Source organism: Somniosus microcephalus, chromosome 5 (genome assembly GCF_052327205.1).
Source record: "Somniosus microcephalus isolate GS21.2 chromosome 5, FLI_Smic_1.0, whole genome shotgun sequence".
Lineage (NCBI taxonomy): Eukaryota > Metazoa > Chordata > Chondrichthyes > Squaliformes > Somniosidae > Somniosus > Somniosus microcephalus.
Genome location: NC_140991.1, coordinates 281,861,820 through 281,879,234, shown reverse-complemented (window position 1 = coordinate 281,879,234; position 17,415 = coordinate 281,861,820). Strand labels below are relative to the sequence as shown.

Here is a 17,415-nt window from a genome sequence, read left to right as displayed (position 1 = left end):
CAAGAGCTGCTAGGTGTAGGTGGTATGAATCATCCCCAGTAGAAGAAGTTACCACCCCTGCAATATCAAGATAATTAACTCCTCCAAGTTGGTCCCCTCAATACTACCAGGATTTACTGTTATAACTAAATATATATATTTTTTAAAACAGACATAATAATACAAAGAAATGTTTGTTTAAGTCTTTACAGCTATTTGATTATATAGGACATTGATGGTATGGGCTCGCTCTTTAACAGCAATTTCAACTCTCAAGAACCCTGTGTAAATTTCATCAGAGACACCAAACTAATCTGCAAATTCAATCTAGAGTCTTTTAACTTTGGCGGGGGCAGAAAATGGGCGCTGATTGATCAGCTGCCCACACTACAACCACCCCTTTTCCTTTCCATTGAATTAAAGGAAATTTGGGCAGGCAGTATAACTAGTGTCTGATGTGCTATCACCCATTTTTCGCTACCGTCCAAGACTAATTTCACCCCTTTTAAGTCCGCTTTTGTAAAGGAATTTTATCAGTGCTTTGTGAACTAGGGTTTGGAGAAACGGGAATTGATTTTAATCTGCGTTGGTGACCTCAAATAAACTTACCTACTCTTTATTGCCAACGATCAGCCCGCAGCCACTTTCAGAGGGGCCGACCACTGGGCAATCTAAGTGCCTGCCTATTGAGGCGGTAGGTCCCTTGTACGTAATATGCAAGTCGGAGTCCTATGATGTACAAAGAACCCCAGTTACTGTTTTAGGAAAAACTGGTTGCGCGTGCACTCTCCGACCAGTTTCATTGAGTCATAGGGCACAGAAGGAGTCCATTTGGCCCATCGAGTCCGTGCCGGCTCTCTGTAGAGCAATCCAGTCAGTCCCATTCCCCCACTCTATCCCCGTAGCCCTGCAAGTTTATTTCCCTCAAGTGCCTATCCAGTCTCCCCTTGAAAACATTGAGTGTCTCCGCTTCCACCACTTCCATTGGCAGCGAATTCCAGGTCCTCACCATTCGCTGTGTAAAAAAGTTTTTCCTCACATCCCCCCTGCATCTCTTGCCCAAAACCTTAAATCTGTGTCCCCTAGTCCTTGTACCATCAACTAGTGGGAACAGCTTTTCCCCGTCTAGCCTATCCAAACCCGTCATAATCTTGTACACCTCTATCAAATCACCCTTCAACCTTCGTTGCTCTAATGAAAACAAATCCAGCTTCTCCAACTTGTCCTTGTAGCTAAGATCCCCCATCCCCGGAACCATTCTGGTAAATCTCCTCTGCACCCTCTCAAGGGCCTTCACATCCTTCCTAAAGTGTGGTGACCAGAACTGGATGCAATACTCCAGTTGTGGCCTAACCAGCACTTTATAAAGGTTCAGCATAACTTCTCTACTTTTGTACTCAATACCTCTATTTATGAAGCCCAAGATCCCATATGCTTTGTTAACCAATCTCTCTCAATAGGTCCTGCCACCTTCAGGGACCTATGCACATTAACTTCTAGATCCCTCTGTCCCTGCACACTCTTTAAAACTGTGCCATTAAATGTATATTGCCTCTCCCTGTTCCTTCTGTCAAAATGCAACACCTCACACTTCTCTGTATTAAATTCCATCTGCCACTTGTCTGTCCATTCTGCTAGCCTTTCTATGTCCTGTTGCAGTCGATTGGTATCATCTTCACTGTTTGCCACACCCCAAGTTTGATGTCATCGGCAAATTTAGAAATTCTACTCTGTATTCCAATATCCAGATCATTTATATATCAAAAAAAGCAGTGGCCCCAGCACTGACCCTTGGGGAACACCGCTGTCTACCATCCTCCAGTCTGAAAAACAGCCATTTACCACAACTCACTGTTTTCTGTCCTTAAGCCAATTCCTTATCCAAGCTGCCACTGACCCACCTATTCCATGAGCCTCAATTTTATTACCCAGCCTTCTATGTGGTACTTTGTCAAACATCTTCCAAAAATCCATGTAGACAACATCCATTGCATTCCCTTCATAAATCCTCTCTGTTACTTCATCAAAAAATTCAATTAGATTAGTCAAACACGATCTGCCTTTTACAAATCTGTGTTGGCTCTCCTTAATTAGCTTAAACCTCTCCAAGTGCCCGTTAATTTTTTCCTTGATTATTTTTTCTAAAACTTTACCCACCACTGTTGTTTCACAGATGATAGAGCTGAAGTCGCCTTAGGAAGTAAGTTTTAAATTATTTTTTTCAGCCAGGAGAAACATTACGAAAATAATCTGGGGCTCTGCCGCACCGGGCTCCTCCCTCCTCCATGATCGTGACACCTTCCCACCCTGGACTGACTATGCTGCTGTGTCAGCAGCCACAAAGCTGCAGATATTGACAGGCCTGTATCTGGCGAGCTGCATCCGGTCGCCCATTTGGTGCCTGCAGTTCGCCTGTTGTATTTAAATAAGGCCGGTGCCAGAACGGGCTGGCTGCTGGCACACTGTATTAGTCGGCTGCCCAGAAGTTAAGATTGAACCCACTGTAACCTAAATTTGAAGCAGTCCACAGTTTCAGGAAGTAAGTATTTAAGCTATCCAGTGATGTGAGGTCCCTGCATTGGCTTCTCTTCTGTGTACCTGTGTGTGAGTCAAAGCTCTCTTTCGTCTGCCACCTGGTAAATGCCACTGAGCTCAGAAACAAAGAGAAGCAGCTGCACTTCACATCACGTAAAAGAGGGCGGGTGTCAATTTTCTACAAGAATCTGTTAAAAGTACCAACTTACTGGTCCTCCGTCTTCTCCTGGGTAGCCTTGGAGTCCCTTTACACCTGGACGTCCCTGAAATAACATCAACACGTCTATTAGGTAATTAATATAAAAGGCATAGTACTGTACTTTCTAAACCCCAATGAGTAATTTGTATCAAGAAACTGGTAAAAGTGCAAATAGATTATTCATTTACCTTCTGCCCTATGCTTCCTTGCAAACCAGTCACACCTGGTTCTCCCATGCACGTGCAAAGGACATTACAACACTTGGTTTCCATAACTGCACTCTGAAAACAAAACATTCTAATGTTAATCATTTTTAATATGATGCTAATTCAGAAGAAATTCATTATGTAATGAGTTGCTAAATGTATTTAAGTCACTGAACAGAAAATTCTTCTTCAGAGTAAATTACCTGTTTGATGAATCGATATGAGAATCAAATACCAATAAAATAAGCAAACCGTCACTGAATAAATGGGCCATTTTTGTTTCAAATTCCATATTCTTAGAGAAACCAACAGAATATTGAACAATCCTGTTTTGCTTTTCTCAGGGTCACTTACTATTTGTTTAAGCAAAGCACTTCCAATATCCTCCATTTCAATTGATAGCTGTTGTTTGTATCCAAATCCAGTTCCAAACTCAATGTGAGGAATCTCATCAACATTCACAGCACCTTCCAGAGCCACAGTGATGAGTGCATGGACTCCTGTAATTATAAAATGACCATTTATTATTACACATTACTATAGATAACTGAGTAATATTGAAGATTCTGACTGGATGGCTGGCCATCTTTGTTAAATGTCAGCGAGGAAGGCAGATATATATCAAGTGACATTATGAAATACAGTGTAGCAGTTGCCATGAATAGAAATGAAGGAATAATAAAATTAAAATCTTCTGAGACAGATGAATGAAAATGAGCAATCTTTCTGGCAGAGTGGGAGAAAACGTTAGTGGGAGTGGTATATGGACCTCCAAACAGTAATGCGGAGGTTGGGGATGGCATTAAAAGGGAAATTAGAGAAGCGTGCAATAAGGGCACAACGGCCATAATGGGTGACTTTAATCTACATATAGATTGGGCTAACCAAATTAGTAACAATGCTGTGGAGGAGGAATTCCTGGAATGTTTACAGGATGGTTTCCTGGACCAATATGTCGAGGAACCAACTGGAGATCAGGCCATCTTAGACTGGGTATTATGTAATGAGAAAGGATTAATTAGCAAACTTGTTGTACGAGGCCCCTTGGGTCAGAGCGATCATAATATGATACAATTCTTCATTAAGATGGAGAGTGAAGTAGTTGACTCAGAGACTAGGGTCCTGAATTTAAATAAAGGAATCTACGATGGTCTGAGGCGCGAGTTGGGTAGGATTGATTGGGGAATGTCACTCAAAGGGTTGACGGTGGATAGGCAATGGCAAACATTCAAAGACCGCATGGATGAACTACAGAATTTGTTCATCCCAGTTTGGCATAAAAATAAAACAAAAAAGGTGACTCAACCGTGGCTAACAAGGGAAATTAGAGATAGCATAAGATCCAATGAGAGGACATAGAAATTACCCAGAAAAAGCAGTAAACCTGAGGATTAGGAGCAGTTTAGGATTTAACAAAGGAGGACAAAGGGATTAATTAAGAAGGGGAAAATAGAATATGAGAGTAAGCTTGCAGGGAACATAAAAACTGACTGTAAAAGCTTTTATAGGTATGTGAAGAGAAAAAGATTGGTGAAGTCAAGCGTAGGTCCCTTGCAGTCAGAATCACGGGAATTTATAATGGGGAACAAAGAAATGGCTGACCAATTAAATACATATTTTGGTTCTGTCTTCACAAAGGAGGACACAAATAACCTCCCAGAGATGTCGGGGAACATAGGATCTGATGAAAGGGAGGAACTGAAAGAAATCAGTATTTGTAGGGAAATGGTGTTAGGGAAATTGACGGGATTGAAGGCCGATAAATCCCCAGGGCCTGATAATCTACATCCTAGGGTACTTAAGGAAGTGGTCCTAGAAATAGTAGATGCATTGCTGATCATCTTCCAACATTCGATGGAATCTGGAACAGTACCCATGGATTGGAGGGTAGCTAATGTTACCACACTATTCAAAAAAGGTGGTAGAGAGAAAACGGGGAATTACAGACCGGTAAGCCTGACATTGGTAGTGGGGAAAATGCTAGAGTCCATTATAAAAGATGTAATAGCAGAGCACTTGGAAAACAGTGACAGGATCGGACAAAGTCAACATGGATTTACAAAAGGTAAATCGTGCTTGACTAATCTACTGGAATTTTTTGAGGATGTAACTTTAAATAGGTAAGGGAGAACCAGTGGATGTGGTGTATTTGGACTTTCAGAAGGCTTTCGATAAGGTCCCACATAAGAGATTAGCGTGTAAAGTTAAGGCACATGGGATTGGGGGCAAGGTATTGACTTGGATAGAGAACTGGTTGGCAGACAGAAAGCAAAGAGTTGGAATAAACGGGTCTTTTTCCGAGTGGCAGGCAGTGACTAGTGGGGTACTGCAGGGATCGGTCCTTGGACACCAGCTATTCACAATATATATTAATGATCTAGACAAGGGAACTAGATGTAATATCTCCAAGTTTGCAGACGACACAAAGCTGGGTGGGCGTGTGTGCTGTGAGGATGATGCCAAGAAACTCCAGGATGATTTGGACAGGTTGGGTGATTGGGCAGAAGCATGGCAGATGCAATATAATGTGGATAAATGCGAGGTTATCCACTTTGGTGTCAAAAACAGGAAGGCAGATTATTATCTGAATGTCAATAGATTGGGAGAAGGGGATGTGCAATGAGACCTGCGTGTCCTTGTGCACCAGTCGCTGAAGGTAAGCATGCAGGTGCAGCAGGCGGTTAAGAAGGCAAATGGTATGTTGGCCTTTGTAGCGAGAGGGTTTGAGTACAGGAACAAGGATGTCTTGCTGCAGTTGTACAGGGCCTTGGTGAGACCACATCTTGAGTATTGTGTGCAGTTTTGGTCGCCTTATCTGAGGAAGGATGTTCTTGCCATGGAGGGAGTTCAGCGAAGATTCACCAGGCTGATACCTGGGATGGCAGGAATGACGTATGAGGAGAGATTGGGTCGATTGGGCTTATACTCGCTGGAGTTTAGAAGAATGAGAGGGGATCTCATTAAAAACATAAAATTCTGACAGGACTGGACAGACTAGATGCAGGAGGGATGTTCCCGATGGTCGGGGAGTCCAGAACCAGGGGTCACAGTCTAAGGATAAGGGGTAAGCCATTTAGGACAGAAATTAGGAGGAATTTCTTCACCCAGAGTGGTGAACCTGTGGAATTCCCTACCACAGAAGGCAGTAGAGGCCAATTCATTAAATATATTCAAGAAGGAGTTGGATATATTTCTTAAGGCTAAAGGGATCAAGGGATATGGGGAGAAAGCAGGGACAGGGTACTGAATGTGGATGATCAGCCATGATCGTATTGAATGGCGGAGCAGGCTCAAGGGACCGAATGGCCTACTCCTGCTCCTATCTTCTATGTTTCTATGTTTCTATGACAAAGAACAAACTATTCACCAAAAAAGCAGAAAATGGAATTCATCTAGCCATTTCACAATATAAACTGTCTCATGATCAGTTATTTTTTTTCCTGCAATGTGCCTGCTTATAATAGGGATAATGCAGCTTCTAGCCTCTCCCTTTGCCCCCACCCCAACCAAAATAGTTTGAAGCATTTTCTCTGAGTTCACCTTGTCCATGAGATCCTTCTCTTGCTCAATTGGCCCCATTCTCACTGAACTGCTGACCAACTAACTTCCTTTCCTGGCCCCCCGCTAGCTGACATTACAATTGGTTCCCTCTCCTCAGATACTGTTTCCCCTCCCTTTCAAAACCGCTGCCACCACACTTCCTCAAAAAAACAAATCTTTAACTGCTCTGTCCTTGCAAATTGCTGCCTATCTCCAACCTCCCTTTCCGCTCCAAAATCCATGCCCATCGTTCCTGCAAGTTCATGTTTGAATCTCTCCAATCAGGTTGCCATCCCTGCCAAAACACTAAAATGGCCTGAATCAAAGAATTACATCCTTTATGACTGTGACCACAGTGTATTTTCCCTACTCGTCCTCCACCTCTCTGCAGCCTTTCACACCGTCAACCACACCATCCTTCTCCAATGCCTGTCCTTCATTATCCAGCTCAGTGGCGCCACTCTAAACTATCCGATCATAGCTAGAGCAGCTCCAGCAATTAATTCTCTTCCCACCCCTGAACCCTTCAGGAAAGTACTACATTCAGGAAAACCAAGTCTACATGCAGCCTAACCAGCGACACTGCAGGCTACCATCAGAAAGGTATTTTTTTAATGACTTACGTGAATGTGGAGACAGGAGGTGGAAGAGTGCTCCTCATGGCTGCACATTAAACTGATGGGCCGCTGCCGGCCACAGCTCGCACCCCTCCTGATCGCCTCCTCTACCCACCCCTTTTCCCAACCGTCCCCCTCCCAGTCATCCCACTCTCTCCATCGCCCTTTCCCGGTCATCCTAGCTCTCGATTGCCCCTTCTCCCAAAGTCTACCTGACCTGCTGGCAATGCAGCGGCTCCAAATTCAATGTTCTTCAATGGCGAGCTGTCTGGAGTCACCCAACAGGTGTGCGCAGCTTGCCGGTCTGAGGCATATGAGTCCACGGCCCAATATCTTGTGGGCCTTGCGCCTATCCATTCCGGCACAGTTCTAGGTCATGGGGGTGAATTTTAATCCACAAGGACGGGTGGGTTGGGAAGGTAAAAATTTTAAAATCCTCACATCTGACTCCAACTCGCCCACTTCCAGTTTTAATGGAGGTGCATTTGGCTGCGTGTAAGTAACCCACGCGCCAGAGGCGGGTCGATCATTATCACATACAGGTTGATCATTATCACATGCTAATGAGGCGCATTTAAAGAGATTTCAACAGGGACTTGAATTTAATGCCTCCAGCACGGGTTTCTTGGGGCTCAGGAAACTCCTCAGTGAAATGGAGGCAAGACGAATGGCACTTCATGGGAATGTTTAAAGTTCTGATTGCCTGATAGGAATAAAGACTCACTGCTTACACCTGCTTTCTCAGTTCCCTCTTGCAAACGTTTTGCAGAGAGTTCTTGTGATCATAGATGTATTTCAGAAGTTTGGAGGCTTTCAAATGGACATCATCAGAACTGGGGGTGCCATGGATGTCTTAGATAAGACAGGGAACTGGTGGAACAGCTCTCCATCTAATTTTCCACCCCTGACGACTGAAGTCACACCGGGGAGCCAATAGAAAATCTCAGCTGCCTTGTTTGCGCAGTAGCTGATTTAGAAGTCTCTAAAGAAAATATGACGAGTAAGACACAAGATTCATTTCTGGATGGGATTTGAATGCATTTTGGAATCTAATGTACTCCTCCCTTTCATGCCAAAAATAATTTATCCTGCACTAGCTGCTTTAAATATGAAAATACAGCAGCTATTTAGACTTTAATACAACTTTACAAGGTCTGTTTTTTTCTATTGGAAACTTTACATATACATCACAAGAATTTTTTATATTTACTGCATTTTGGAAGGAAAAATGAGGAGAGGCAATATAAACTAAATGGTACAATTTTAAAAGGGGTGCAGGAACAGAGAGACCTGAGGGTATACATACACAAATCTTGGAAGGTGGTAGGACAAGTTGATAAGGCTGTTAAAAAAGCATATGGAATCCTTGGCTTTATAGACAGAGGCATGGGCCCCGATTTTCGGCTTGTGTGGGGAATGGTCGGATTTCCCCGAATGTGGGGTTTCTGACACACGTAAAAAAGTGTCAGCCAGCTCCACGCAATTTTCCCTCAAGTGGCCAATTAATTCCCAGCATGTGGGAAGCCTTGCTAATTGTCCAATTCGAGTCAGAAATCCCCACACTATGATGTCATCGTTCGTGGTGCTTTCAAAGTGTCCAGCAAGCTTCTCCACCTCTGCAGGCGTCTCAACCACTCTTGCACAATGGCAGAGGAGCCTGCACCAGCTGCTGCCAGCGGCAGAGGCCGAGTTGCCTTCAAATTCGACGAGGCTTCACTGCAGGCATTATTGGATGGGGTTAGGGCCCACAGGGAGGTCTTCTTCCCTAGGTCAGGGAGGAAGAGGCCTCCCACTGAGACCAATGCTGCATGGATGCAGGTGTCAGCAGATGCCAACTCGCTGGGAGTCACCAGAAGAACCTTGGCATTACATCTCTAACTCCTTCCTTTACTCCCGCACAGTACCATCCAGAGCCCCCGTCCTCACTGTGGAGGAGGACAAGGCTGTGCAGCCAGACTCCTCAGAGGAAGCTCCAACCTCTGAGGGCGCAGCATCAGCAGAAGTAAGCGCACCCAGCACCAGCGCAGACACTCACACCTCGGGGGGACCTTCGGGACATAGAGTAGTGTTGTCACCTGGTGTTTCACATCTCACAAGTGAGCCTCAGCAGATTCTGGAGACAGGGGCAGCAGTGGAGAGTCCTCGTCGGAGGGCGCAGGACTCTGCCAGCTCAGCTCAGCTGTGCTGCATGACGACCCTCTGCCTCTGGGTCCATCCACAAGAGAAGAGGTGATGGATCTCCATGCACAGATGCAGGAGTCTCTGGCAGGTTTTGTCTCCAGGGTCGCTGCGAGTGTGGAGCGAATGGAGGAGTCCATAGCGACCATGAGCAGAGCCTTTGTGGAGTCATTGGTGCATGAACGCAGCACCATGGAAAGGTTGGCAACCTCCATGGAGGAGATAACTCGCCAGCATACGGAAAACATGGTAAGTGCTCATAAAAGAATGACATCTCTTGAGGAGCGTTGGCCATCTGTTGAACAGAGAAACCAGATCTTCATGGAAGTCCTTCTGAGTAGGACTGCCAGTGCAGAAATGGGTCCCACTGGCCCCCTAAAGTGCAGCAAGGTGCTCTCAAGCCACTTTCAAACGCTGGCCCCTTCTGGCTTGTGCAGCTTCAGGTGAGTGAGCAGCAGCCTGGTGCTCCTGGTAATCATCCTGCTGTTCCTGGTTCTGCTGCTGTCACCTCTGCTGTTGGAGATCCTCTAATGCCAGGAAGGGAAGGTGCCAAAGGCCTCCCATGCTTCTAGCAGATGCCTCGGTTGAGGAGGTCCTGAGTTAGGGTGGTGAGAGGGGCTTCCCAGGAGCTCACACTGAAGAAGTGTGTGAGGCTCCAACTTTCTGCAGCTGCTCCTAAGGCTTCAAATAGTTCCCCCAAGCCTTGATCAACAAGGTCCTGCAGCCTGCAAATGCTGCCTCTTTAAATCTCTTCAGCCCTCAGCGACCTGCTGCTGCAAGCAAGCAAGCCAGCTGTTTTCACGCCAGCTCTCATCGGCGGGGTTCCCCGCAGGCGGCTTTCAGGTGGGGAAAGCCCCAAAGTTGCAACGGCACGGGAAAATCGTCCTTAACAAGGTGATCATTGGTGATTAGTGCTCCGACGAGCAGTCCCGCCAGCGGCGGGCGGGACTGAAACGGGGCGCGTGAAAACGGCAGTCCGAAAGTCGGACGGGGCAGGGAATCAGGCGGGGGGGGTCCCGACCCGCTTTTTCCGCGATTTTCGGACCACGGCCGCATGAAAAGCCGCCCGACAGCTGCCCAAAAATCGGGGCCTATACAAAAGCAAGGAGGTTATGGTAAACTTTTATAAATCACTGGATAGGCCTCGGAGTACTGTGTCCAATTCTGGACACCACACTTAAATATGTCAAGGCCTTGGAGAAGGTGCAGAGGAGATTTTCTAGAATGGTGCCAGGGATGAGGGACTTCAGTTATGTGGAGAGACTAGAGAACCTGGGATTGTTCTCCTTAGAGCAGAGAAGGTTGTGGGGAGAGTTAATAGTGGTGTTCAAAATGATGAGGAGTTTTGATAGAGTAAATAAAGAGAAACTGTTTCCACTGGCAGGAGCGTCAGTAACCAGAGGACACAGATTTAAGATAATTGGTAAAAAAACTAGGGGAGATGAGAATTTTTTTTACGCAACAAGTTGCTATGATCTGGAATGCACTGCTTGCAAGGATGGTGGAAGCAGATTCAATAGTAACTTTCAAAAAGGAATTGGATATATACTTGAAAAGGAAAGATTTGCATGGTTATGGGAGAAGAGCAGGAGAGTGGGACTAATTTGATAGCTCTTACAAAGAGCCAGCACTGACACAATGGGCCAAATGGCCCCCTTTTATGCTGTATGATTCTAAGATACTGTTTTAGACCTACTGTCCAGTTCTTTACATTTACCAACAAAAATCAGCACAAGTTTAAAACACCTGTACTGCTCCAAGGTCACTCCATGAGCCACAGGGTCTCAGGTTTTCTGCACATGTGCTGCTTTATCACACAGCTCCCATGTTTGACAGGACAGATTTATGGTTGTTAGATGGAGAAAGACAGATCCAGGTGGGGGATTCAACTTGATTCTGACTGTGCCAGATGCTTGTGTGACGTAAACTGTTATCTGAATTCCTATTTGGTGTTTATCCTACTCCATGAATCACACTGCAGTGAATTATTAATAGCATTGCAAATGTTCTTTCAAAGCAATGCTACACACAATTCATTTTGGATGTTTGAGAAAAATGTTAAATCAGTCTGGGATAGGTACACTGTAGCTCAGTACATTAATAGCATAATGCACTGTAGTATGAAAGATATAGGATTTCTGCACACACTTCCCCACATGGAAAGTTCTTAATCTTGGCCTAGTTATCTGTGGAAGTTGAGCTGAATCCAGGCACTTACCCAGCAGGAGGGAAGGAACATGTCGGGCAAGTAACCCTGGGTACTCGCATTTACCTCCTAGTGGTGGTTACAGCATGGTATGGGGTTAAGAAACTTAAAGAGTGGAAAAAAAATCTTTTAATAAAAGTAAATGTCAAAAAATAATTTAATATGAGTTTAAACCACCAAATCAAATGACATCTATTATTTTAATTATATTTTTCAGGAATGAAAATTTAAATCCGGGGTGGGGGGATGGACTGACAATAATAACATGAAACAATAAAAGCGATGATCTTGTACAGCCAAGATAAGTCAGGAACAGTTGAACAGAGAAAACTCCAAGGATTGTGGTAAATATAATTCACAGGATTGTGGGGTTAGAGAGTTTCAAACATTACACATTCAATTACTTTCTCATATCCCATAATTTTCCAACTGTCATATATATACATCACGCATTTGTATGGTACAACAATAAAATAAACATTAGGAGAGCTGAAATTCCTGTGAGAGAAACTGGCATAAATTGGGCAGGATATTATAATGACACGCAAATGAAGAAAATAGGTCAGGTGATATATTTCTGTCATTTGAACCCTAATAATAGTAGGCACAAGGGTCGCCTGTGTTTTCTTAGCCTCCAGCGTTCCTATGGGCCACGGGGGGGGGGGGGGCTTTAAATTTTAAAAGGTCTTTTTCCCGAAAGCAATTGCTCTCAACCAATCATAGAACAATCAATCGCAATAGGGAAACCAGCATACTTAAAGATTTTCTTGACTGTTAGTCCGGGACCGTGGCCCACCTACGCTGCGGCAAAATGCCATAGTCCACCTATGCTGCAGCAAGATGCCACAGTAGAATTCCTCTGCTGATGTGAGGCGGGCACCCGTTGGTGCCATAAATATTCCACCGGTGCCTGCCCAAAATATTTAAATACCAGGGTCGGGGTGCAGGCAAGGTGAAGCAGGCAGTTCCATCCAGTCCAAAATCTACTCTTACACTCCAGAGGAATTTCTAGGCTAGATTCAAAAGTATGTTGTTAGGTGACCTATGAATGTAATATCAACATTTCTTCCAGAGCACTGAAGTTTCTCCTGTTGATAATTTTACTGTTTTGTACTTACACAAATTTTTCCCTTAAAGTTTTTGACAAGAAGCAGTTCAGTTCTCCAGACTACAGATTAATCCATTGCACCTCAGACTCTGGCCTTGAAACTGTGAGACTACATTCCTGGCACTGGATCTCACTTACTAGGAATGCAGATTAGAGAATGGGTGGGGAAATCATTGAGACAGATGCACACCACTCCCAATTTTTTAGCAATTAAAATCAACTGCGAAAAAGTCACAGGAACTGCAAATTGGTCGTGCTGACCTATGCACCCAATCCTCCCATCTGCATTCTGGGCAAGCAAAACTCTGAGCCTAACCATTTTTGGAATTATGTGTGTGTTCCAAAAAATACCAATGTAATTAAAAATTCAGCCTTCATAGGTTCCTCTCAATAGGTCTAACAATACCAACGAGAGGTCTAGATCTAAATGAAAATGCACATACCATTATCGTTGATTTCTTCTGATTTTTGTTGAAGTCTCTTTACAGTGTTATCCAATCCGTCTGTGAATAAGAGTATCACCTATAAAGAGATTGTAATTAAAGAGATAGTCATTGTTGCTAATTTACATTTAAAATTGCCAGACTTTCAAAGAAACTGAGAAAAAGTTAGTTTTCAACTCCATTATCTGTAATAGTATTAAAGTAACTGGAGGTACTTACATAGAATATACAGCACAGAAACAGGCCATTTGGCCAACTAGTCTGTGCTGGTGTTTATACTCCACACGAGTCTCCTCCTATTCTATCTACCTCACCTTAGCCTTTCGGTATATCTTTATATTCCTTTTTCTCTCATGTACTTGTCTTGTTTCCTTTGAAAGCATCTAAGCGATTTGCCTCAACCACTTCCTGTGGTAGCAAGTTCCACATTCTAACCACTCTCTGATAAAATAAATTTCTCCTTATTTCCCCATTGGATTTATTAGTTGCATTGTATATATGGGGGGAGAAATTTCGGTATCGCCCCATTTGGGGCGCAATTATTGGCCGGGCGCAAAGTTTAGCGCCTGGCGCTAATTATCGCCTCTGACTGCAAACTTGGTTTTTATCGCCCCTGGAGGTGATTGGAGCGCTAAATCAGGCGCTACACACCTGTCTTAAGGCGCAAAGGCCGAGGGGCGAGTCGCTAACTCAGAGCGCGGGCGAAGCTCAGGTGATGTCAGTTAGCAATGGAACACAGACACACTGGCGCCAGCCAGTTCTTAAAGGGGAGGGTCGATCTTGCTTTCCAGCCACACCCTGCTCATTGCAGGCTTGAATGTCATCGTGGACAGACCTGTGCCTAAATTTTCCAGCCAAGGACTATGGAGAGCGTCAGGGAACAAGCTCAGCGCTTCAGCGACTGGGCTTGGAGGCTCTGGTTGGCGCGGTGGAGCACAGAAGATCTATACTCTACCCTGAGAGTGACAAGAGGCCATTGCCGTGCGACTACAGAAGAGTGTGGAGTGAGGTGGCTCAGGAGCATGGTGCCCAGGACCCATATTCAATGTCGCAAATAGTTCAATGACCTCACAGGAATCGTCAGGGTGAGTAGCTACTTTTCAATACCTCTCCATCCCTCCATCTCAACCTCACTCTATGGCCAGGGGTTCTTAAAACCCCAATGCCCAACACTCATCCCATTTGCAACATTTTATCTTTCCTGCCTCTTACAAAAGTACAGTATGTTCTTTCAATTCCTTCCTCCTCTCCTAAACCCCCACTCCCCTGTCTCTGCACCTGCTTAATATCTGTTACATCTCCAGCTTTTTCCAGTTCTGATGAAGGGTCTCAGACCTGAAACATTAACTCTGTTTCTCTTTCCATGGATGCTGCCTGGCCTGCTGAGTATTTCCAGCATTTTCTGTTGTTATTTCAGATTTCCAGCATCTGCAGTATTTTGCTATTGTACTCATCCAAGACCTATGGTCATCTCATAAAACACACATGCACATTCCACACCTTGCATACATTAAGGGCTATTCAACTATGGGAGGCACATCAGGCAAGCACATGGCTGCATACATTAAGGGCTATTCAACTATGGGAGGCACATCAGGCAAGACCATGGCTCAATACATTAAGGGTGATTCAATTATGGGAGGCACATCATGGCTGCATATTTACTCAGACGCTGTCCTTTTTCTTGCAGGCCAAGCTATCTCATAACAGGAGACAGCAGCAACGGACGGGTGGAGGGCCGCATCCGCTGCAACCCTTCAGCGATCTTGAGGCATGCGTCCACAGGGTTGTGGCAAGCCAGGTGATCGGTCCCGTCGCCCCTGGGGAGGCCGACCCTGATCGGGACAGCAATGGTAAGGTCATCACCTTTTTCTCCTCTCTCATTCCACTTGTCCCTCACAACACCAGCCTTTTACACTTTCAATCCAACTTACCAAATCGCTCCACTCCTTCCTCCCTTACTGCCCCCCATCCTCACGCTAAAGCCACTCTTGTACCTCCCTGCTTTCAGATGGTGATTCACCAGCTGAGGAGACGGGCCCTCAAGCTGCCAGTGGGAGGAAAGCCGCAGGCGAGGAGGAAGAGGAAGCCAGAGCCTCAGCACCACCTTCTTCCGAGGAATCCCATGCCCACACTGGGACCACGTCTTCCCTGGAGGGGAGCAGGGAGTAAGGGGCTGATGAGGGTGAAGCTCCAGGACCCAGCGGGCTGCAGCAACTCAATGGGGGTAGGGAAGCTTGGGGGTATTCTCCCTGGAGGGAGGGTAGGCCAGCAAGTCCTGCTGCACTGGACGCAAAGGAGGAGCAGCTCATCACTGAAATGAACACCCAGGCAGTGGACATGCACACTCAGCTCATGGGTGCAGTGGGAAGGGTGCCCGAAAGCATTGATGCACTGGCAAGGAGTGTGGAGCACTCCGCTGCAGTGCAGATGGACGCCACGCAATTGCTTAGTGCTGCAATTCAGTCATTGGCTGCCATGATCCCATCTCAGATTGCTCTCATGCAGTCTCAGATTGAGGCCAGGCAAGCACTGACTGCTGCCATCGTCGCTGGTTCGGACACATTGTCCCGCAGGCCAGCAATCTGTGATCCAGCAGATTGCTCCGGATGCTGAGGTACTGCCCCGTGGGAGTGGCAATGTGTCGGTCGAGCTTGGAGGTGCTGTCCTCTCTCAGGATGACAGCATTCCTGCTGTCACCACTGTCACTTCCCCATTGCACTTGCCACCGTCTGTAGCCCAGAATGCTGCCGCCCATGCAGAGTTGATGCAGTCTGCAGCTGGGCCCTCCAGGCCCAGAGCTGGTCGAGGCCGTCCTTCAAGGGCATCTGCAGTCTCAGGATCTGACATTGAGCAGCCTTCCACCAGCCTTGCTGCAGCCACTGGGGCCCCATTACGGAGGAGCAGTGGGGTGGGAAGGGGGCAAGTAAGCAAGGGAAGGAGATCACCCTCGCAGGGCAAAAAGTAGGAGGTCTGATGAAATGTTGGGAATGTTTTAATGAAAGGCCGAGGTTCGTCTGATAGCTTTTGTTAAGTGTTTTGGCCATTATCTCCAGGTTGTGAGAACCAGTTATGTTAATTATTGATTTTTTGTGTTTGTTTCTATTAGTTTGTCATGAATAAATGACACACAGGGGGAGAAATTGGGTGGAGCCGCAAACGGGGCGCTAAGCTCGCCTGGGCGGCAGATTTTGCGCTGCGATCGGAGCAGCAGCGATCGCCGGAAATTCAGCTTGAGCGCCCCAAGAGGGACATGGGGCGAGGCTCGAGGCGCTCCGCGTCCCTCTTAGGGCGCTGAAACTGAATATCGCAGCATGGCGCTGCGGCATGGCGCGCTGCGGTACTGCAGGCCTTCCTCCCATTCTTAAGGGGGCGGGGCCTGCACCAGCACAATGAGCGATCGCGAGTGCCAGCAAAAGAGCCCGGCACCGAGGAGAAGTGCCGGGCTCTCGGAAAACAGCCGGCAATGCCGCGGGGGGAGAACAGGAGGCCGGGGACGGAGGTGCTGGCAGGCGGCCCCGAAAAAAATGGCCGCCCCGCACCTCCACCTTAATTTGCGCCACTGCCGCCACAGGTAGGCCCCGTGAACCGGGCGCAATTAGCGAGCGACGCTATAGAGGCGGTCGCTGCCAAGTATTGCAATCGGGGTGGTAGCGGGGCACTGCGCACACCGATGACGTCATCGGTGGCGGCGCAGCTCAACAGGCTAACGCCGCCATTAGCGCCCCAGCTAAATATTGCGGGAGGCGTGGCCAGTGATGCTAAAGCCACTGAGTGCCCTCTTTAGGCGCTAACTGGTGGCGCAGCCCACTGAATTTCTCCCCCACTGAGTTTGTAAAATAAAAATGTTGTTGTATTCAAAATGTACATGTTTGGCCTTTGGAATCATTGCTGCCTTGGCCGGCTATAGGGGCTGCGGGTTGCTTTCCATCATGTTGTTCTCCATACCAGAAGCCATTTCCTCAGTAGGGGCCTAGAAGCAGCTTGTTATCAGTCTTTGACGGACGGCCCTTGCAGTCTCAACATTGTGGGCCTCCCTCCCGCCTTGGTGCTGCTGCTGATCATCCTCCTCCTCTTCCTCCTCGTCCTCCTCCTCCTCCGGTGGTGCACCAAGGCCTGGTGGCATTGGCTGGGTCCTGAGGATTGTAAGGTTATGAAGAATGCAGCACACAACTATGAAGAGGGAGACTCGCTCAGGCGAGTACTGCAGGGCTCCTCCTGAGTGGTCCAGACAGCGGAACCGTTGCTTGAGGACGCCGATCGTCTGCTCAATGATGTTCCTGATGGCGAGATGGCTCTCATTGTACCGCAGCTCAGCAGGGGTGTTGGGGTTACGGAGTGGTGTCATCAGCCAGGTGCACACTGGATATCCCTTGTCCCCGAGGAGCCAACCAATTGGCTGAT

General features: G+C 46.6%; 1 protein-coding gene across 4 annotated transcripts in view; it reads right to left on the bottom strand.

Moving 5' to 3' along the window:
• Nucleotides 1-17,415, bottom strand: part of LOC147117766 (collagen alpha-6(VI) chain-like) — a 235,349-nt gene that overhangs the window by 161,578 nt on the left and 56,356 nt on the right. For all 4 annotated transcript variants that reach the window (XM_085989028.1, XM_085989027.1, XM_085989025.1 and 1 more), the window contains 4 exons: nt 13,012-13,090; nt 3,274-3,419; nt 2,902-2,994; nt 2,724-2,777 (listed from right to left, as the gene is read on the bottom strand). In XM_085989028.1, the coding sequence (XP_085845154.1) occupies nt 2,724-2,777; nt 2,902-2,994; nt 3,274-3,419; nt 13,012-13,090 (372 nt within the window). The remainder of the gene's footprint in view (nt 1-2,723; nt 2,778-2,901; nt 2,995-3,273; nt 3,420-13,011; nt 13,091-17,415) is intronic.